Source organism: Borostomias antarcticus (assembly GCF_949987555.1).
Source record: "Borostomias antarcticus genome assembly, chromosome: 1".
Lineage (NCBI taxonomy): Eukaryota > Metazoa > Chordata > Actinopteri > Stomiiformes > Stomiidae > Borostomias > Borostomias antarcticus.
The window spans coordinates 11,363,337-11,384,679 of NC_140234.1; the positions used below are offsets into that span (position 1 = coordinate 11,363,337).

Below are 21,343 nucleotides of genomic sequence, written 5' to 3' on the forward strand. Positions count from 1 at the left end.
CTCACTCGCAATGCTTCATTCATTATGCCGACCGGATCCCTCAAATATGCAAGATTAGAACCTTCTCTGATTTGATTAGATTGTAAAATGAACTCACCAACGAGAACGGTGGATTGTTTAGTCCGTGCCGCCTTTTGTGTAATCCAGTCCGGGTATGAAATATGGAACAATAATTTCACAATTTCTTCATCCACACTATGAAACGATGAAGCGGTCCACGCAAGTGAGCCTGATGTGTAAACGGGAAAGGGGCACTACACAGCTCGCCACCGCCCAAATATAAAATAAAACAAAACAAAAACAAGACAATAAAGACAAAATAGCAATTTCGATCAATTTGTAGTAATATTGGATGCTTTGGTTGTTCACTGTGCAGTTACTGACGCACAGATTGGGCTGTTTCTCCCAGATCCACCCTCTGGCCCTGCCTCCTCTGAGCCCATTGGAACAGACGCCCGGACATGCAAATTCACTCTCCCCATTGATGTTTTACAAAAACACAAAATGACGCGCATGTTCAGCTACTCTAGAGCGCCATCATGTGGTGCTTTGATTCCTAGTAACCGTAAATGAAATGTGGGGGAAAAAAATGCTGAATTGTCAACTCCCCTACTTTGCCCAACTCTCCAGTAATTCCCAAGTTCACATTGTCCCTTGTTCGTCATCCGATTTATTATTTGTATGAAAAACGCAGTTACACAGATGTAGTGAAGAATGTGAGTATACACACTGCAATAAATATGCACTGCATATCAAACAGAGAAACATCAGCTTGACATTTTAAAAACATCAGATATGCTGATAAATATCTGATGAGGCTTCTTTTATTTTGGGGATATCATATCATTCCAATATTATCTTACAATTCCAAAGGCCATCAAATAAAGTGTCTATAAAATGATTTTGATGAAATTCATTACATCTTAATATCCTCACTTGTCTTTTTAACATGTCCAGGAGACAACTAGATACTGTGGCTCAAAAGCTATGACAGCAAGCTCTGTACACACAAAATGGGTTTTTGGCAGCATTTAAATAAACATTGCACCTGTAGGTTGGTAGTGAGTGCACCTACAATCACATTCACTACACCATGTACACTGTGGAGGAGCAGTGTACTTGTTGCCATGTTGTCTACAATGAGTCAGACAAAAACGTACAGACCTGGACACCCATCAAAGACTCAAACCCACGCCCAAAACATATATCAAACACTCAAACCCACACCGAAAACAAATTAATATTTTGCTGTCTGTCAGTGGAGACCTACTTTGCCAGAAGGGCAGTGTTGTCCAGAGAGAGAGAGAGAGAGAGAGAGAGAGAGAGCGAGAGAGAGAGGAGGAGGAGGGGGTGTCTGGCCCCACCTGTGGTCCCTGAGTGTGGGCAGAGTCCTGCATCTTCTAGAGGTCTTCCTAGGGTCTCTAGGGATGGAGCAGCAGACGGGTGCTGGAGGTTCTAGGCCTCGGGCAGGGGTGAGGTAGTCAGGGGTGATAGCTGCTAGGACAAGAGCTAGGGCCTGGGCCTCGGGTAACGGGCTGAACCCAAAAGCTCTAGTTCTGGGGGCCTGGTGGTCGGGAACCCAGGCTGGGCTGCATCTTCCAGGCTCTAGGCCCGGTCGTGGCAAGCTCAGCCGGGTCCTCTAGGCCTGGGCGCCGCACTCGTCCTTCTCCAGGCGCCGCTGGTTGTAGGCGTTATAGATGTCCATGAACATGTCCCTGCAGGCGATGCGGGCGCCCAGCTTGGAGCAGATGAGGAAGGAGCCGGCCATCTTGCGGTGGAGGGAGTAGGTCTCCTCTGGGGGCGGGGTGAGGCGGTGGCGCAGCATGACGGGGATCAGGCTCTGGATGCGCTGCGTCGTGTTCTGGGTGCTGAAGTCGAAGGGCTGGGAGGAGGCGAAGGCCTCGCCCAGGATCATCACCGCCTCCACGTGGGCGTCCTGGAACGTCTGGAGACGGAGCGGTGGAGGCAGGAGGGAGAGAGAGGGAGAGAGAGAGAGGTAGGAGGAGAGAGAGAGAGAGAGAGAGGGAGAGAATTGTTGAGAATTTCTATGAGCCTATAAAGCCAAGGGGAGAGAGAGAGAGAGGGAAGGAGAGAGAGAGGGAAGGAGAGAGAGAGGGAGGGAGAGGGAGAGAGAGAGAGGGATAGAGAGAGAGGGAAGGAGAGAGAGAGGGAGGGAGAGGGAGAGAGAGAGAGGGATAGAGAGAGAGGGAAGGAGAGGGAAGGAGAGAGAGAGGGAGGGAGAAGGAGAGAGAGAGAGAGGGAGAGAGAGAGGAACAGGCAGAATCAACTCTTATGGCGGGTTCAGACTGGAAGCGAAAGCGCAGCTCGTTTCCTTCCGGCGGCCATGTTGACCAACGTGACTGTTCCCACCGGGGCGTTGCTCCACGACCGGCTCGCACTCTGCAGAGGATAGTTTCGCGTACGGTCTATTTTTTCGTCTGGTCTATTTTTTTTCTGCGAGCGAACGCGTGTGATTAAAAGTGCAGCGGAGCAGGGTTGCTTGGTTACCGGCACAGAAAAAACTCACTTCTGGTGTGAACAGCCAGGCTACTGCTCGCGTGAACGTTAGCGCTGCACGACACTCCAGTCTGAACATGGCGTTACCTTGGCCTCGAACCCTGTGAGGAACTTCAGGTCCTTGGACTTCTTCAGCACCGTGTCCCTGTCACCGATGCTGGCTGCGTGGACGACCTGGACAGAGACGCCAGCTCTCATCAACAACACAAGTACAGGATAAAGTGTCACACAGGGCAATGTCAGACTCCGTCACAGATACCTTGATGTAGTCGTCCGTGAAGGATTCTGGGTAATCCCTGCAGGCACCAAAGTCCAACAGAATGATCTGGAAGCACAAAGAGGAGTAGTTCTGAAGTGAATACTCGCAAAGCAGGCTGCTCATTCATACATGACTTAATGATACAAGCAGGTGTGCCGGAGCGGTGTTTTCTCTCGGGATGGAGCCCTCACCTGGTCCATCTCGGCGTTGTAGAAGAAGTTGGCCCAGTTGGGGTCCGTCTGCATGAACCTGAACTCAAACAGCTCCCTCAGACACAGCTGCAGGATGTTGAAGCAGATCTGAAGACAGAAGGTCAGGGGTCTGTCAGACGTCACAGGCCAGTGGCAAAGGGGATCCTTCCTCCTTAAGATGTGATTGTCCCCACTGCCGAATATGGATTTCAAAGCATAGGCTTGGTCTAAGAGCCTACGCTTACACCAGTCCTATGTGAATGGAATCTTCAATAATACATTTCGGTCAACTAACTTCTTCTGGTATATGCATATGCAGGCATATACTGTACTTGAACGAGGTCGTTGACCGAAACGTATTATTAAACGAAGATTCCATTGAGCAAGTGAAGACAGTGTGCTGGTGTTTCTCCTTCAGTCTGTTGCACCCAAACTCCTTCCCTTCCTAACCCACCTCATCAACGCATCTCTTGTATCAGGATGCTTTCCCTCCGCTTTCAAGACTGCCAGAGTCACCCCCCTCCTAAAGAAACCATCTCTCCACCCCTCTGATGTCAGAAACTACAGACCGGTTTCCCTTCTATCCTTTCTATCCAAAACACTTGAATGTGCTATCCTTAACCAACTGTCTTCGTACCTCCACAAGAACGACCTCCTAGATCCCCACCAGTCCGGGTTCAAGGCTGGCCACTCGACAGAGACCGCCCTCCTTGCAGTGACGGAGTCACTCCATGCCGCAAGAGCGAACTCTCTCTCCTCTGTCCTGATACTCCTAGACCTGTCAGCAGCGTTGATACGGTAGACCACCAGATCCTCCTCTTCACCCTCGAGGAGAAAGGCGTCGCTGCCGGCTCTGCACGCTCCCTGTTTGCATCCTACCTGACGGGCCGCTCCTACCAGGTGACATGAAGAGGGTCGACGTCGGAACCGCGTAGTCTGACTACGGGGGTTCCACAAGGGTCTGTCCTGGGTCCTCTCCTGTTTCCCCTCTACACTACATCTCTGGGCTCTGTCATTCGCTCGCATGGATTCTCCTATCACTGCTATGCCGATGACAACCAACTGGTCCTGTCATTTCCCCCTTCTGATACACAAGTGGAGACACGCATAGCTGGGTGCTTGGCTGACATCTCGGAGTGGATGACGACACATCACCTCAAGCTCAATCTGGACAAGACTGAGCTGCTGTTCCTCCCGGGGAAGGGCTGCCCGCACCGGGACCTGGCCATCACCATTGAAGACACAGTGGTGACCCCGACTCGGACTGCGAGGAATCTGGGTGTGACCCTAGATAACCAACTGTCGTTTTCCGCACATGTCACACGCTCCTGCAGATTCATGCTCTACAACATCAGGAGGATTCGCCCTTTCCTCACTGATGAAACGGCACAGGTACTCATCCAGGCCCTGGTCATCTCCCGCCTGGACTACTGCAACTCCCTCCTCGCTGGGGCCCTAGCGTCAGCCATTTAACCTCTGGAACTTGTCCAGAAAGCTGCTGCTCGCCTGGTGTTCAACCACCCCAAGTTCTCCCACACAACTTCCCTCCTCCGTTCCCTACACTGGCTCCCTGTAGCGGCTCACATCCAGTTTAAAACTCTGGCGCTAACCTACAGGGCAATGAAAGGAACATCCCCCTCCTACCTCCAGGCCACGGTCAAACCCTATACCCCCTCCCGACTGCTACGCTCTGCTACCTCGGGGCGACTGGTTGCCCCGTCACTCCAAGGCCCCTGCGGTCGATCGACACGGTCACGGCTCTTCTCTGTCCTGGCCCCGCAGTGGTGGAATGAACTGCCCACTGATGTCAGGACAGCAGAGTTGCTGCCCATCTTTCTTCGCAGGCTCAAAACTCATCCCTTCAAGAAGTACTACAACAATCCTCCCTCCTAAGCACTTATTGTATTGTATTGAATTGCACTGTACTTTAGATTGCTATTCTTGCACTTTGCCTTCAGCACTAGATTATGCTCTTAGTCACTTGTTTTAGAGAGAAGATGCACTTGTGAGTTCTGGCAAGTAGTAGTACATTGGCTCTTCCTACGTTAAATGCAATTATTGTTGGATAAAAGCATCTGCTAAATGACTGTAATGTAATGTAATGTTTCTCCTTCCTCTTAGTAGAAACTGTGCCTACACACCCGTCACTGAGACTTGATTCGGGTGTTCAAGACGTTCTATCACCCCCCAGTCCTCCGCCTCAGAACGGAGAGTATATACGGAAGCATGGAAGCACTCTCCTCAGGGAGGTGTGGTGGAAAACTGGGACTGGACAGGCGGTTTAAAACCATGACAACATGGATGCCAGGCCCGGGTGTTTCTGAGGTGCCCACCCGGGTGTTTCTGAGGTGCCCACCTGGGTGTTTCTGAGGTGCCCACCCGGGTGTTTCTGAGGTGCCCACCCGGGTGTTTCTGAGGTGCCCACCCGGGTGTTTCTGAGGTGCCCACCCGGGTGTTTCTGAGGTGCCCACGCGGGTGTTTCTGAGGTGCCCACCCGGTTGCGTGTTTCCTGGTCCAGTTCCACACAGCGGTCCAGCGGCACCCCGGACACCAGCTCCATGGCCAGAACCCTCCGGGCAGACAGCTCGCCCACCACCTCGGGAACGTGGAAGAACGGGTCGCCTTCCAGCAGGGAACTGCGGACAGAACCACACAGGATACGGTACTGAGGTCTGGCCCACAACCAATCCCGGTCACACTTTATTTTGAGGGGCCCTATCGATAGCCCTCAGACATTTGAAGCCTCGCGTAATTTCCTACAGGACACGGGTCAGGCGCCTCAGCTGAGCAATCAGCGTTTCAATCATTCAATCATCTATTATCCAACCCCAGCCCTCACTTGTTCTGTAAGCTCCGGCTTGATTTATGTATTTTTTGTTCGGCCTGCTATGTGTCCCCGTGGGGGGTTCGTAGCTCGCTCCCTGGTTTATCTCGCCTTGCAGCTTGGCTGATCCATTTAGAGTAGGGCTGGGTTTAAAAAATCGATTCATCGATTCTGAATCAAATGATTCAGAATCGATTCATGAATCCCCAAATCGATCTTTTATTTAATGAATGAATGAATAAATGAAGGAATGAATAGTTCATTAATTCATTTAATGATTCATTCATTCATTCATTTTTGGAAATCAGTATCGATACCCAGCCCTATTATTGATGTGTTGCATAACTTGGCCGTCATGTAATTAAGGTTACAGCTAAAAAAACAGGTTTTAGTAGCACTAACCGAATCGATATTGAATCGAATCGAATCGTGATAATCGATTCCAAACCTTGTGAATCGGAATCGATTCTTGAAATTCGACTCGATACCCAGCCCTAATTTAGAGCTGAGCCATCAGCGACAAACTTAACTGTATTTCATTTGTAGCAATAAATGGTTAATCAACCTCTGACGTGAGTGTTCCTGAATGAATCAACAAATATATACGCATGCCACTGGTCAGGGTAAAAGTAAGGTTAGTAGATCGTTTGTTGAATGTTTATTGGTGGTTACCATCTATATGGAGCCCCTCAAAATAAAGTTTTCCCTTAATCCCAGACATTTTCACTAGCCCACTCATAATCCCTACACACTCCCTGGACAGATTACCAACAGCAGGGAACAAGACACCCGTGTCAGATTACAACTGACCTGCATCTCAAAGCCTCGGCCCAAGGTGACAGTTCATACCTGAAATGTTTGGCGCTCTCCGCCTCTCTCTTGTAGTCACACTCCCACGCCAGCTCCCTCTGCAGGACCTGTAGGCTGCTGTCCGCAAACAAGCCTGCACAAAATACCATGCTTTATAGACAGGCAAAGTCACAGCCGAGCCCTTTCTCAAACACAAGGGCATCTAGCCATATCCCAAAGACGAAGAAGCCTAGGAGACCCATTATCCCATCAACATGTTGTTTGTGTCGGTGTTTGTAAAAGGTTAAACAAAATATCTGATCTGGGAGATCTCTTGATGTGACATTACCATCAGGCAAGACAGCACCCATCTTGAGGACAGACATGAGGTTGTTGATGTCACTGCGGATGCTCTCCGCCACTCCTGGGTACTGCATAGAGAGAGAGTGAGAGAGAGAGAGAGAGAGAGAGAGAGAGAGAGAGAGAGAGAGAGAGAGAGAGAAGAGAGAGAGAGAGAGAGAGAGAACAGATAAGGGATTAAAGTACTGGGAGAAGGATCAAACACATAAAAATAGATTGAACAGTGACAGAGAGAGAGAGAAAGAGAAATGTACAGCGTGCGTGTGTATGCATGTGTGTTTGAAACAGAAAGAGAGAGAGAGAGAGAGAGAGAGAGAGAGAGAGAGAGAGAGAGAGAGAGAGAAAGAGCCCTCACTCACCTGGATCTTCATGGCAATCTCCCGGCCGTCCTTCAAAACCCCATGATGCACCTGTCCGATGGAGGCGGCAGCGAAGGGCTTGTCCTCAAACGACTCAAGCTTCTCCCTCCAGCCCGCACCCAGCTCCTCCTCCAGTACTTTCTACACACACACACACACACAGAGATACAGATACATACCAGTCAGCCAATTTTCCATGCGAGCAATTCTCCACAGAACTGTCTCAAAAGGGTCATGAGCATCTCAGCTCATCACTCACGCTCATCTGCCCGGCCGGCATGAAGTCAGCGCTCTGTCTGACCCTCTCGAAGATCTTCTGCAGCTGAGGGTTAATGAACGAGTTGTCTACAGAGAGGAGAGAGAAAGAAGAGGCCGTTCACACACCTGCTGACGCCATTGATGTTAGCGTGCATTTCACTCGGTGGACATCTAGAGACGTGTTGGCAGTATCCAAAAGCAGAGCAACAGAACAGAAGGAGCAGCAGGGAGGAGAGAGAGAACAGCACACAGAGAGAAGGATGGAAACAGAGACAGTAGACAGTAGTACATAAGAATCAGTAGTCGTATCAGTAGAAGTAGTAAGTAGTATTAGTAGTAGTAGTAGTAGCAGTAGTATCATCAGTAGGAGTATTAGTCGAATTATTATTATTATTAGTAGTAGTAGTAGTAGTAATATCATCAGTAGTAGTATTAGTAGCAGTAGTATAATCAGTAGTAGTAGTAGTAGTAGTAGTAGTAGTAGTAGTAGTAGTAGCAGCAGCAGCAGCAGCAGTAGTAGTACCATCAGTAGTAGTATCATCAGTAGTATCAGTAGTAGTAGTATCAGTAGTAGTATTAGTAGTTTTAGTAGTAGTAGTAGTAGTGGTAGTAGTATCAGTACTTAGTAGTAGTAGTATCAGTATTTAGTAGTAATAGCAGTAGTAGTATCATCAGTAGTAATATCAGTAGTTGGAGTATCATCGGTAGTAGTATTAGTAGCTTTAGTAGTAGTAGTAGTAGTAGTAGTGGTAGTAGTAGTAGTAGTAGTAGTATGGCTGTTTTCGAAACCAAATACTACTATACTGCATACTGGATACTGCATACTGTATGTACTGCATACTGTACTGATTTTTCATAGCAGTATGCAGTATGCAATGGCTAAATTGATTCATTTCTGCAGTATGCTAGGCTAGCATACTGCAGAAATGAATCAATTTAGCCATTGCATACTGCCTACATCGCATGCATGATTGTAATGATTGTAATATGATGATACGAGACAGATCAACTGGACTCATTTTGGCTCTCGTGATTGAAATATAAAATGACACACAGACATGAGATCAACTGGACAAATTGTATTGAAATTATGCAAGTATTTCAAGTATTACTGTATCGCTTTGAGATCCGTTTCAGATGTAAAGCGCAATATAAATATAAGTAGGCTATAGATGTATCAAAGGGAAACGTTTATAATACGACCAATAACAGGTGGCCATTAACATGATCATAAATCCATCAGATCGTGGTTTATCTAAATTATTAAGAGGACCTTATGAAAACCGACTCGCGTTTCGCATGAAACAACGCAGCCGTTTCTGCCGGTGATTTTTAGCTTCCACGTTCCAATGAAAAGCCAGTGTTCTGAAAAGTTGGCCTACCTTCAGGATGACCTACCACCCCATTATATTATGTTTAATTCATGGGTTAGCACATCCTGCCAAGTAGGAAATGTCAAAATGTCTATAAACATTTCTAACCAGACAGGATGCGCTACGTATGGATTAAGCACAATAAAATGGGTCGTAGGTACATCCATGGTCATAGGACATTCTGATAGACATTCCCTACATGACGGGATGCGCTACCCGTGAATTAAACATAATGTAATGGATGGTATATATAGGTCATCCTGAGGAGTTAGGCCAACTTTTCAGAACACCGGCCGTACAGTATCCGAGCAGAAGCGGGAGGTATCCGACTCCGAAAAATCTGATCCACAAAAACGCTTTGGTTGGGTAAACTGACCACATTTTATGATTAAGCATATAGTACCCCTACTAGCACAGTACGTAAAGCCGACGGGACACATTGGTCGTAGTTTGGTAAATTTGCGACGGTACCAACAGCGGACCTAGCTGACACGTGCCTATACAGTCGCAAAATAACCAAAATAAATAAAATAATGCCGCTATAGCGTGGGTAGGCTCCCCAACTCAGTCTTTTGTTGTTCCGACCATGGTTTAATTTGCAATAGCACCTTCATCACACCTGTCTGAAAGTGCCAATCAAGTGATTAACAGTGATGTTAGAACTCTATGACTCACACAAAGTGGTTTTGTCAAAAGAGCCTTGCAAACCGTGACGTCACAGAGCGCCCTTGTGACGTGGGCCAGGAGGTGTATAAAAGCCAGAGAGCGACAGAGGAGAAGCAGCCAGAGAGAGAGAGAGGGGGACGTCTCCATCTCCCTCCCTGGCTCTCTCTCGTGGGCCAGAGAGAGAGAGAGAGGAGGAGGAGATGTCAGATTGATATCTCCTCCTCTCTCTCTCTCTCCGTCTCTCTGGCCAGAGAGGGGGGGAGGAGGAGATGTCAAGATGGTATCTCCTTCTCCTCTCTCTCTCTCTCTGGACCACTGAGAGAGAGTCAGGGAGAGAGAGAGAGATGTCCTCTTCTCTCTCTCTCCTCTTCCATGGCTCGGAGGAGGAGGCGGTGGTGGTGGCAAATTATAAAAACTAAATAAAACTTTTTTTTATAATAAAAACTGATTCTGATTCTAATTGTAAGCTATAGTGATAAGATAAGATATCCATGTTAGCATATAGGAGTACTGTTACTATAGTTACTGTTAGCACTTCAAACTTCCACGGTGTCATCAGCTGCTGGTTCCTCTTCGCAGAGCAACCGACCTATTTTCAACCGGAGGTTTCGCGTCGCCCTGATTCAACCAGGTGTTATGCGGAATTCTGTGACCATCAGTGACCAGAGATCCGGTGGTCACTGATTTCCGCATGTTAATACACCGACATCTGTGATCACATTCACAACAATCAGTTATTTAATGGTAGCGCCAAAACCCAGCATTTGTTAAAAAATAGACCCTTTTGCTTAGATAAGTGAACGTGGAGTAACGTTTGCTTTGCCTGCTTGACAGACAGATGCTACCACGGTGCAGGTTGAGGTGTAACGTTACCTTGCTGAGCCTAATACATTTTTTACAGGCGTATATATAGTGGGACAGCATGCATCTATAAAGTATCTTACCTTTGCAATGCATTTTGAAGCATATGCGTCAATATTGTTGATAAAAACGCGTTTGGTGCGAGGGGTAATTTTGTCCTCGGCATACATGCACGCGCAAACAGACCATGGATGTATTAATAGAACAAACGCAATTTCCCTAAATCAGACAAGTGTCAACTCGTTACACTCCGTTGAGAACTTCAAGAATCAGCAAACTTTTAGTGGGCGGATTCGAACGTCTGGACCAGCAATTAATATTTTTTTTGTCCAACAAAAGTGGAATCATACGAGTGCGCCATCATTATGGTGAAGGCACATCCTCTTCTAGCGGAGCAGATAACATGACAAGGCTAAAAATGTAATACAGTAAGATATTGACCGTCGTAGAGCTTAACTTACAATCGTGTCAACGTTCTTTGGCTGAGGTAGGCTACCATTGTATGGTACCACATCCATCCAAAACAGAAGTAGGCCAGCTGTTGAATGACTGGCTGGCTGAGTTTATGATAATAATAATAATAAGCTAATAATGAGATTGTCAAATGACTTGAATGATCTTAAATCAGAATGAATATGTTATAGATATGGGTCTGTGTTAGGATTCATAAATCAGAATGAATATGTTATAGATATAGGTCTGTTAGGATTGATCAAGGGCGAATGGAAAATAGCACCGCAAACTGAGCTATTAGCCCTGTGCTTGTACCCGCAACAGGAGCTCTCTGGGCCGGCCACAATGCGATGCAGCTCGGCTTGGCATAGGGGGCTCTGGAGCTCTGTAGCCTGGCTGTACGATCACGAAGTTGTGAACAGAATAAATACCACATACGAGCAAACATAACCTGCTCCACTATAATGAAACTGTTAAAACTAAGATGCCTGGATAAAGAAATTATTTTTCGAAACGATATATTTGACAGAATCAGTATTCTACGCAAGCTAGTCTTAATGCTAATTCAGACACGCGGGGAGAGCTTCAAAATCCAGCGGTAGCCGATGACGTTTCCTGCGCTTTGCATTGTGGGAAACAGTATGTACTGGCAATTTTCCCCGAATCAGTACGTCATCCGGGTACTTTTCGCATACTGCAGATTTTCTTTTTGTTCGCATACTGCATTTTGGCAAAATCAGTACATACTAGCAGTATACAGTAGTAGGCGGTTTCGAAAACGGCCTAGTAGTATCATCAGTAGTAGTGACATCAGCAGTGGTAGCAGTAATACAGTAGTAGTAGTAGTAGTAGTAGTAGTAGTAGTAGTAGTAGCAGTAGTACAGTAGTAGTAGTATCAGTATTTAGTAGTAGTAGTAGCAGCAGTAGTATCAGTATTTAGTAGTAGTAGCAGCAGTAGTATCAGTATTTAGAAGTAGTAGTAGCAGTAGTAGCACTATGTAGAAGTAGTAGCAGTAGTACAGTAGTAGTAGTATCAGTATTTAGTAGTAGTAGTAGCAGTAGTAGCAGTATTTAGTAGTAGTAGTAGTAGTAGTAGTATCAGTATTTAGTAGTAGCAGCAGTAGTAGTATCAGTATTTAGTAGTAGTATCAGTATTTAGTAGTAGTAGCAGCAGTAGTAGCAGTATTTAGTAGTAGTAGTAGCAGTAGTATCAGTACTTAGTAATAGTAGCAGCAGTAGTAGCAATATTTAGTAGTAGTAGTAGCAGTATTTAGTAGTAGTAGCAGCAGTAGCAGCAGTAGCAGCAGTAGTATCATTGTACCTTGGATACTGAGCATTTGTCCAATCTTGAGGGCGGCCCCCCGGACTTTGCAGAGGGTGCTGACGATCCTCTCAGCGTTGGCCTCGGACAGGAGAGGAGAGTCCAGCAGGGCACCTGCTTCTGTGTGTGTGTGTGGGGGGGGGGGGCAGTCAAGAGAGAAACAGTAGATGCTGACTTTTAATTGAAACCACTAGCCTATGGCTAATACACTGTCCTTAGAGTAGAGTACTACAGTAGAAATGTATAGGATCTTACCTGAGCGCTTGCCTCCTAGTGACTGCTTGGCCACCTCATAGATGGCACCGATACTCAGACCTACTGCCAGTCCTGCAAGGGACAAGGAACAGAGAGATTTCCACCATGAACCAAGACCCTCCTCTGAACGTGGCCTACGGTCCGGTGTCGTTACATCATACATTGCATCAGTTAAAGGAGTTACAGCACACTGCAGGGCTTACTCTATGTGGTTAAGTAAATAGGGCTTAGTCATTAGGGAGGAACTACGAACTCTAAAGGACTCTATCCGCTAAAAAGAAGTAGTGGTTTCAACAGAAAAAGCCCATATTTGTTTCAGGATATACTTTAAGCTCAGTACTTGGAATCGGTATCGTCAGTGGAAGAAATGGGATCTGAGCATGCAGCTTTAATCTTCCATACAGTAGAGTACAGTAGAGAACACTACGTACCCCCAAAGTTGGCCAGCCTGCTGATCCTTGTGGCAGGGACCTTCCTCTCTCTGGCTCGATCACTGAGCTGGGAGAAAAAACACGTTAGAACATGAGTACGAAGCCTGTGTGGTCCTCAAACTAAAGCCTGGGTAATTAAACCTCAAGTTTATGGTATCAATATATTACATTATATTATAGTCATTTAGCAGACGCTTTTAAGCGACTAACAATAATTGCATTTAACGTAGGGAAAGCCAATGTACTACTACTCGCCAGAACAAGTGCATCCCCTTTCTAAAACCAGTGACTAAGAGCATAATCTAGTGCTGAAGGCAAGGTGCAAGAATAGCAATCGAAAATACAATAGGTGCTTAAGAGAAAGGATCATTGTAGTACTTCTTGAAGTACTACAACGTCAGTAATAATCCTTTCAGGGCAAAATACTGATTCAGTACATGCACAGTGGGACCCTAACACAGTACAGCATCATAGCAGGACAAGAATATTTACAGTGCATGTGTCTATTGACTAGTAGGTTCATTGCTTTATTGTCATTAAGCCTACTGTGCATGATGTATATGAATGCCTTGTGTACATAGTCTACTGTAGGTAGGTCTGTAGTGTGGGAGGTATGTGCTGGTTTTGGGATGGTGTGTCCCTTGTTTCAAGGCAGAGAGAGCCAGAGCATAAGTATTTCATTGTGTTTTTAATACGCATGACAATAAAGTTAAAACTTGAACTAAGAGCAAAGGCAGCTTCTTGTCTTCAAAAAGTCCTAATTCAGCCTCACATCGGCCAAAGCCCAGCCAAGTACTACATGTGCAAGGGACCATACCATAGAAGCAGACAGCTAAAAGCTAGCCTTATCATAGCAGGCCCACCCTCTGTTTGGCGGGCCGGGCCAGAGCCTGCTTGGCCTCGCGGGCCTTCTTAATGTCCTCTGGAGTAAGCCGGGCCACGGCCGAATCGTGGAGGAACCGGGCCTGGGCGTAGCGTGGTACCGCCGCGGAGGTGTGGAACGACCGGGCACTCTGGCCGGGCCAGCCCGCAAATCCAGGACCCGCGCCCGGGGTAGAGGGCGCTCCGCTGGGCACGTCCGTGGCCCTGGCGTCCTGGGGCTCCTCCTGGCTGGAGGGGAACTCGGAACCGACCGCCCACTTGGCCGCCTCCTCTGGGTCCATCTCCTCCCAGCCCTCCGCGTCAGGGAACACGTCCTCTTGGATGGACTGTTGCTATGAGGGGTAAGGAAGAAGGATGGTTATTGCTGTTTTAGTTTTGATTTCTACTACGTAAGCTACTGTTAAACTGGTCGCACTGGTATGTATCGAAACACATACCGGTAATACCGGTTAATATTCATCTTCATTCAACAAGGACATCTCTACAAGTTAGAAACTTAGTTCACGAGAGAAAAAAAGAGCTGGAGGCTCTTGTGTGTTTCAACACGTATGCATGTGTGTGTGTGTGTGTGTGTGTCTTACAGTGGCAGTGCCACCCATGACTGTGCCCACAAGTCCCTCCATCATGTCCTGGGCAGCCTTGACCCCGGTCCCCAAGGTGGAGTTACAGGCCAGCACCCTCAGCTGTTCCCCCTGGGTGGCGACCAGGGCCGACCCCACCCTGCCGGCCCCACGCAAGACCTGTAGCACCTCCGACATCATCACTACAGAGGGAGGAGAGAGAGAAAGACACGCTGAGTGTGGGGCGGGCAGACAGCCAGACAGTAAGGAAAAGACCGGTTTATAAACACATAAACATGCAGACATGTCACAGGCAAAAACACGCAACACGCCCACTGAGGGGGACACGTGGTTAGCTGTCATAATGCTTCAATAGTCACGAATAACTCAGTTATCTAGGGTGTAGCCTTTGCTGTGCATTTCAGTATATCTAATGTGATATACCGTTATTTGAGACATTCTATAGCTGCGTATTGCATAAATGTTATAGTTTAACCTTGGAGGTCAACGTTGATGTCATGCAAAGCACACACGTGTGACCTGCAGCCGAGTTTCCCGTTAACGTAGATAGAGCCAGCATTTCTACAATAGTTTGATAGCTAGCTCAAACAATCGAGGACATTACGCTGACGATACAGTCGACTGTTGATTAGCTATCTAGCTGAGCTCATGCGTTCACTAGCCTTAAGCATAGCGATGAGATCTGTCAAAGATATATATATATATATGATAGCTACATATTAGCTGAGCAAACAAGGTTCTTACTCGTGGGGAATTAGGTTTCTTGCGGTTGTAAAAGTCACTAACGTTGTCCACCACTGGTGGATAGTACGTACTGTCCGGACATCATCAGACCCGGAACTTCTCGTTTGAAAGGTGACCAACCAGGCTGCTGGAAATATCAACATGTGATCGACGTTTCAGTCAACCGATGGTGGGTGAGGAGAAGGCGTGTCGGATACGGTTTCTAGCTTGATGGACGTCTGTGATTCAGCCTACTCCACATGGAGGTGTACCATTCGTTGGGGTAAAGGGCGTTTCTATCACGGAGAACTGGCCAATGAACTTTCTTAAGGGGCTGGAAGGTCACCGACCGCACGTGTTACTGTTATAAAACCAATGATTGGTTTTATATAAATATATGATTGCTATCTATATCTATAATCATATATATCATCATATATATGTATGATTGGTTGGTGATTGTATGATTTTATACATATGATTATATGATATATATGATTGATATCTAAATCTATAATCTAATATATATATATATAGAGAGAGAGAGAGAGAGAGAGAGAGAGAGAGAGAGAGAGAGAGAGAGAGAGAGAGAGAGAGAGAGAGGGGACAGTACATGTGAAGCAGGGCTGCGATCCATCATTTTTCCTGAAGTTTAGTGTAGTAACAACAAATCAATCTTTTACACTTCTGAGCTGGTGTAGAGTTGGAACTCAGTGAGTTGTTTCAGTGAGAATATTTCATTACAAAAACCATTTGGAACTTTTAAGATACTCGTAAAAAGCGATTCCATCTTCAGGAATATTAGAAATGACTAAAGATAGCAGAACAAATGTAAAATAGTTCATAAATAATTTGTATTTTCCCCATAAGGACCTATTGATCACTGGTGTGTCTGATGACATTATCTCAATAGACACACACACACGTATGGGGGGGGGGTGATTAGTGCCCCCCATACACACGCGCACACACACATATCCACACACACATACACCCATCTCTATCTTTCTCTGTCTCACACACACCAAGCTTGTCCTTGTGTGTTTTATATCTTTAATTATTTGTATCTTTTAAAAAACTTTTTCACACTTAGTTTGGCACTTGTATTGTGTAAAGGTATGTTTTGTTTCCCATGCCAATGAGAGAGAGAGAGAGAGAGAGAGAGAGAGGGAGAGAGAGAGTGAGAGAGGGAGAGAGAGAGAGAGAGAGAGAGAGTGAGAGAGAGAGAGAGAGAGAGAGAGAGAGGGAGAGAGAGAGAGAGAGAGAGAGAGAGAGAGAGAGAGAGAGAGAGAGAGAGAGAGAGAGAGAGAGAGAGGGAGAGAGGGAGAGAGAGAGAGAGAGAGAGAGACTGGCGGACAGGTCAAGAGAGAGAGGAGGGGGGGGGAGTCGTGGGGCAGCCATATATGGGCACACCATCGACTCTGCCTCGCTATTGGCTGAGGGCCTTGTGCAGCTGCCTGTCAACAAGATGGCCTTCCTCCCCGCTGCTGTTGTGACACCGTGTATCTGCTTGCACAGAGAACACACCGTGAAAACCTGTCATCTCTAACGAAACAGAGGAACGAGGAAGCGTCAAACAGGTGTAAGATCCCTAGAGAAAGACAGCGTACATTTACAAAAATTGTCAGCAAGCTTCGATCGCAACCGACACTTAGTTGATTAGCTAGAGAAAGTAATGCCAGCTAGCCGCAGCTACGTGGACATGAACAGATAACCCGGGTCACCTGCACTCCCATCCTCACTAAACCATCCGTGGTCGTGGGGGAACAGACCTTCAACTCGGGGGAACTCACCACCGGCAAACCTTCAAAGTTATTTAACTTGTACACATACACGTGAAGGTAAGTGTATAAACCTAAACCCAGATGTTAGCCGTTGTTGTTAGCCTAGCAGCTAGCAGCTAGAGGTACAAATATGGAGGTTGTTGTGGCTCTGCTAACGTTGTCTTGCTAGCATGGCCGGTTGCTCTTCTGGCTAGCTGGCTAAATTGGCCTTGCGATGAACGAGGGATCATACCAACAAACCTGGGTTTGACCAGTCTAGTTAGTTAGGTAACATCATGCCAGTGAGATGTGTCTCAATCTCGGAGTAGGGTTAGCTGTCACATAGTTTTGGCGTGCCTTCCAGTTTGCTTTCGTCAATGGACAAGCTAGCAAACGTTAGCCAGTGTGGACATACATTACATTACAGTCATTTAGCAGACGCTTTTATCCAAAGCGACTAACAATAATTGCATTTAACGTAGGAAGAGCCAATGTACTACTACTAGCCAGAACTCACAAGTGCATCTTCTTTCTAAAACAAGTGACTAAGAGCATAATCATACATACCCCACTAGATGGGTATAACCAGCAATCCTGTACCACGACCTCTAGATAGAGTACGATTTAGATTTACGATCATTTTGAAATTAAATAGCTCGATCATTGGTGTATGGTGGGACCACAACGTTTTGACGAGGTACCATGTAGGTGATTTCCAAAGAGTGTAATCTAACTAGATCAGATAGGGTTGAGCATTAGCCATCAGCTGTTGCTCATCCATGGACGGAGTGCTATCTCACGTCCTGTGTAGTCACTATGTTCAACGTACCCTATTGATCATTTGGGGAACAAAGTTCACTTGAGCCAGACTTCAATGATGTGTCAGTGGATGAAGCCAGTTGGTACATTTCCCCCCAACACTGGACTATTTAATTGTTAGCTCGCTACAAACATAGCTAGCTTTGCTGCTCTTCTACTGTACAGCAACGTTAATATCCCTCCGAGCAGGAAGATTCAGCACGAATCAGGAATTCAGCAGGACATGCATAAACCCGTTGATGTACCTGAACATTTTCATGCATTGAATTACAGTGACCCTCCATGATGTGATTGGAAACTGGCCAGTCAAGTCCGGCCAGGGTAGAATTTCAAACTGTATCGATATTCCTGTTTTGGCCATTCAGTGTTTCCAGATTTAGAGAGAACCAATGTGAAGATGTTGTTCTCTAGCCACTGAGATCCTGCCTGATAGAAATCTGTTAAGTGGTCCTACAATAGTATCCAGGACCACAGATGACCTTCCTATCAACACTCAGCCTTCACGTCTGTCTGTGATGACAGAAGGCTCTCCTGTGTGTGTGTGTGTGTGTGTGTGTGTGTGTGTGTGTGTGTGTGTGTGTGTGTGTGTGTGTGTGTGCGAGCGCGAGCGTGCGAGCGCGTGTGTGTGTGTGTGTGTGTATGTATGTGTGTGCGTGTGTGTGCCTGCGAGCGAGCGAGCGTGCGTGTGTGTGTATGCGGCGCTCTCTGGGCTGGGAGGGAAGACCGATGCAGTCTGTCTATTGTTCTGCCAGACTAGTATGAAGAGGCTGGCCTGCTGCCCCCGCTGCTCCTGCTGTATTGTCCCTGATTTATCTCCTCTGCCTCAGTCCACCCGTCTGAAAGCACGAGAGAGAGGGATGGAGGAGGAGGAGAGAAGGACACGCTCCTGAATGAACCCAGGCCCAGGAGGGGTTTAAGAGTGGTTACTGGAGCGCTGCGTAGCATAGTGTTACTGCTCTCACTCTCATGTTGTTTGCTCCAGTGTCGTGGTTGATTCCTGAGGGTGTTGATGCTATTCTTTGTAGGGGGGGTCATTGCTTTTTTGTCAGACCACTGTAGTAGTGGGTAGAAGTGACAGAATCTCCCAGAACAGTTAGGACTGGAGTGATAGTGTATTCACAATAACCCATGTTCCCTACCGATGGAGTAAACATTAGACTAGTGTGTTGATTCTCTGTGCTTCTAGACTGTTCTGCAGGCTGGGCTTGCCTGGGTATTGTTGTTTGCCTGCCAGGTCGCAGCGATGGAAAGAAAAGAAGCGGAGTGACGGCATTGGTGCAGCTCAGCCTGGAGACAACTTGGGGAGCCAATGAGACCAGGTTGAGTTGAGTCTGGCACACGGCATTCTGGGATTGCTGTAGCGCCGCAGAGCTGGTCTTGGGAACGGATTTGGGGGGGGATTACGCAGAAAGCTTAAAAGCGAACAAGCCTTAATTTGCAGGAATTGTTTCAAATGAGGGGGGGGGGGGGGGTGTGCCTGGCTATCGCGGAGGTAGTGTCCGCTGGCGGGGCGTAGCGGCGTGATGACACAGATCTGCGGCGATGCCTGGTCCTGGCTGACTGCGGTTACATCTGTGATCCATACCAGTCGCTTATTTTTCTCTCAACACAGAATGTTGTGGGTCTGTCCATCTGTCCTCTCTCTCTCCCTCTCTCCCTCTCCCTCCCTCTCTCTCCCTCTCTCTCTCTCTCTCCCTCTCTCTCCCTCTCTCTCCCCCTCTCTCTCACTCTCTCTCTCCCTCCCTCTCTCTCTCTCTCTCTCTCTCCCCCTTTATGGCTTGGATTCCACCGAAGCTCTTCTTTTCTCTGCAAAAAACGTAAAGTAAGCGGAAATCCAGCAGACAAAACAGATTAGGGATTTCAACGGTGTGGGTTTAGTTAGATCACTTAGAAGTCATTATGTTCAAGGCAACATACGTGCGCACACACACAAACACACACCCAAACACACACACAGGAGACTAGTGAAGCAACAGCCCTCCTGACAGCACTAGACTGGAGAAATGCACTTGTGCATCTTTATCACCAGTTTGCTTGTGCTCCAGGTTGACGGCAGAGCTCAGCAGATCGCTAGGTCATATTGACGTGGCTCCTTGGAGGTGAACACCGCAATAAGATCTGGTTCACCGACGGCTATGGGGTTGATCGGGTACATTACCAACTGCTTTGTGAATCCCCAACAATATTTAGGCACTACTCATTGCCAAATTGGCATTCGATTCTATTCTAAGTAGAAACCATAGTATTGGCCTCCTATGTCTTTCATTGACATGACTCTGTCTGCAGTATTGATAGAATCAATGTCAGTCAGTCTAAGTTCTGTCTGTTGAGGGAAGGGCATGGCTAGGTGTGTGTGTGTGTGTGTGTGTGTGTGTGTGTGTGTGTACACACACGTAGGTGCGGGCGTGCGCCTTGCCTCCTGCCTGCTCTCTTCTGCCTGCTCTCTCGTTGACCAATGGAGGAGCAATCTGACCGTAGCCATCCAATCACACTCTGCCTCTCTCTCAAACTGCCCCAGGAAGCATTGTGTGTGTTTGTCACCAGGATGGACCGACAGACTGCCTGTGTGTGTGCCCTGCTGTGTGTGTGACCTACTGTGTGTGTGACCTACTGTGTGTGTGACCTACTGTGTGTGACCTACTGTGTGTGCCCTGCTGTGTGTGTGTGCCCTGCTGTGTGTGTGTGCCCTGCTGTGTGTGTGTGCCCTGCTGTGTGTGTGTGACCTACTGTGTGTGTCCTGCTGTGTGTGTGTGTCCTGCTGTGATGCCAATCTTTATGAGAGGGAGAAGCAGAGGGAAGGGAAGGGAGAGAGAGAAAGAGAGAGGTGGAGTGGAAGGCAGAGTGAGAGTGAGAGAGAGGTGGAGTGGAAGGCAGAGTGAGAGTGAGAGAGAGAGACACACAGAGAGAGAGAGAGAGACACAGAGAGAGAGACACAGAGAGAGAGAGAGAGAGAGAGACACAGAGAGAGAGAGAGAGACACAGAGAGAGAGAGAGACACAGAGAGAGAGAGACACAGAGAGAGAGACACAGAGAGAGAGACACAGAGAGACACACAGAGAGAGACACACACAGAGAGAGAGACACAGAGAGAGAGACACAGAGATCTGGAGTAATCTGTCTGCTCTGTGATGATGACAGAAGGCGTTTAATATAGCTGGCCTGGCGCACCATGTGGGCACAATCTGCCCCTCCTCAACCATTCCTCTGGTCCTGAGGCACCAGCTCCCCCCGCCACCCGGCCCGGGTGCAGCCGGCCAGTCCCACCAAAACGCCGAGGGCAGGACGGGGCCAGCAGTCCGGCGCGGACACAAACATCGAGGCACATGTCCATAGCTCGTTCTCATGACAACAGGAAGCTTTTACGGTTCCAGACCGAGGCTCTGGCCTTCTGTCAGCTTGGCTAGTTCCCGAGGAGCGCGTGACTTGAGAGCAGGACTCCAGTGTGGCCCTGTCACCGTCATCTAAGATGGCATTTGATCATGAGACATCGACAGACTGTGTTGTGTGTGCCTCATATACAGTGGTAGAAGGTTGTTGCTTGTTGCACCTCCTTTACATGGGCTACATCGTCTGTTTGCCTGATAATCGCCACCATCGACGCAACATGCTCTCTGTCAATGTTGGACAATGGGTCCCACGGTTCTGTGGCGCTCAGCTG

General features: G+C 47.5%; 2 protein-coding genes across 2 annotated transcripts in view; one reads left to right on the top strand and one right to left on the bottom strand.

Annotated features, from left to right (window-relative positions):
• Positions 1-773: 773 nt before the first annotated feature.
• coq8b (coenzyme Q8B) lies at positions 774-15,204 on the bottom strand. The gene is made up of 15 exons (XM_084438282.1): positions 15,125-15,204; positions 14,381-14,562; positions 13,781-14,131; positions 12,918-12,984; positions 12,487-12,558; positions 12,232-12,351; positions 7,559-7,644; positions 7,300-7,440; positions 6,930-7,011; positions 6,641-6,734; positions 5,462-5,603; positions 2,968-3,075; positions 2,777-2,842; positions 2,605-2,691; positions 774-1,945 (listed from the first exon to the last, which is right to left on the bottom strand). Coding segments are annotated over exons 1-15 (1,905 nt in total). The 5' UTR covers positions 15,126-15,204; the 3' UTR covers positions 774-1,639.
• A 1,395-nt stretch (positions 15,205-16,599) lies between these two features.
• fbxo46 (F-box protein 46) overlaps positions 16,600-21,343 on the top strand; it is an 11,925-nt gene continuing 7,181 nt past the window's right edge. Inside the window, exon 1 of the mRNA XM_084444593.1 lies at positions 16,600-16,944. The gene's annotated coding sequence lies outside the window, so the exon portion shown is untranslated. The remainder of the gene's footprint in view (positions 16,945-21,343) is intronic.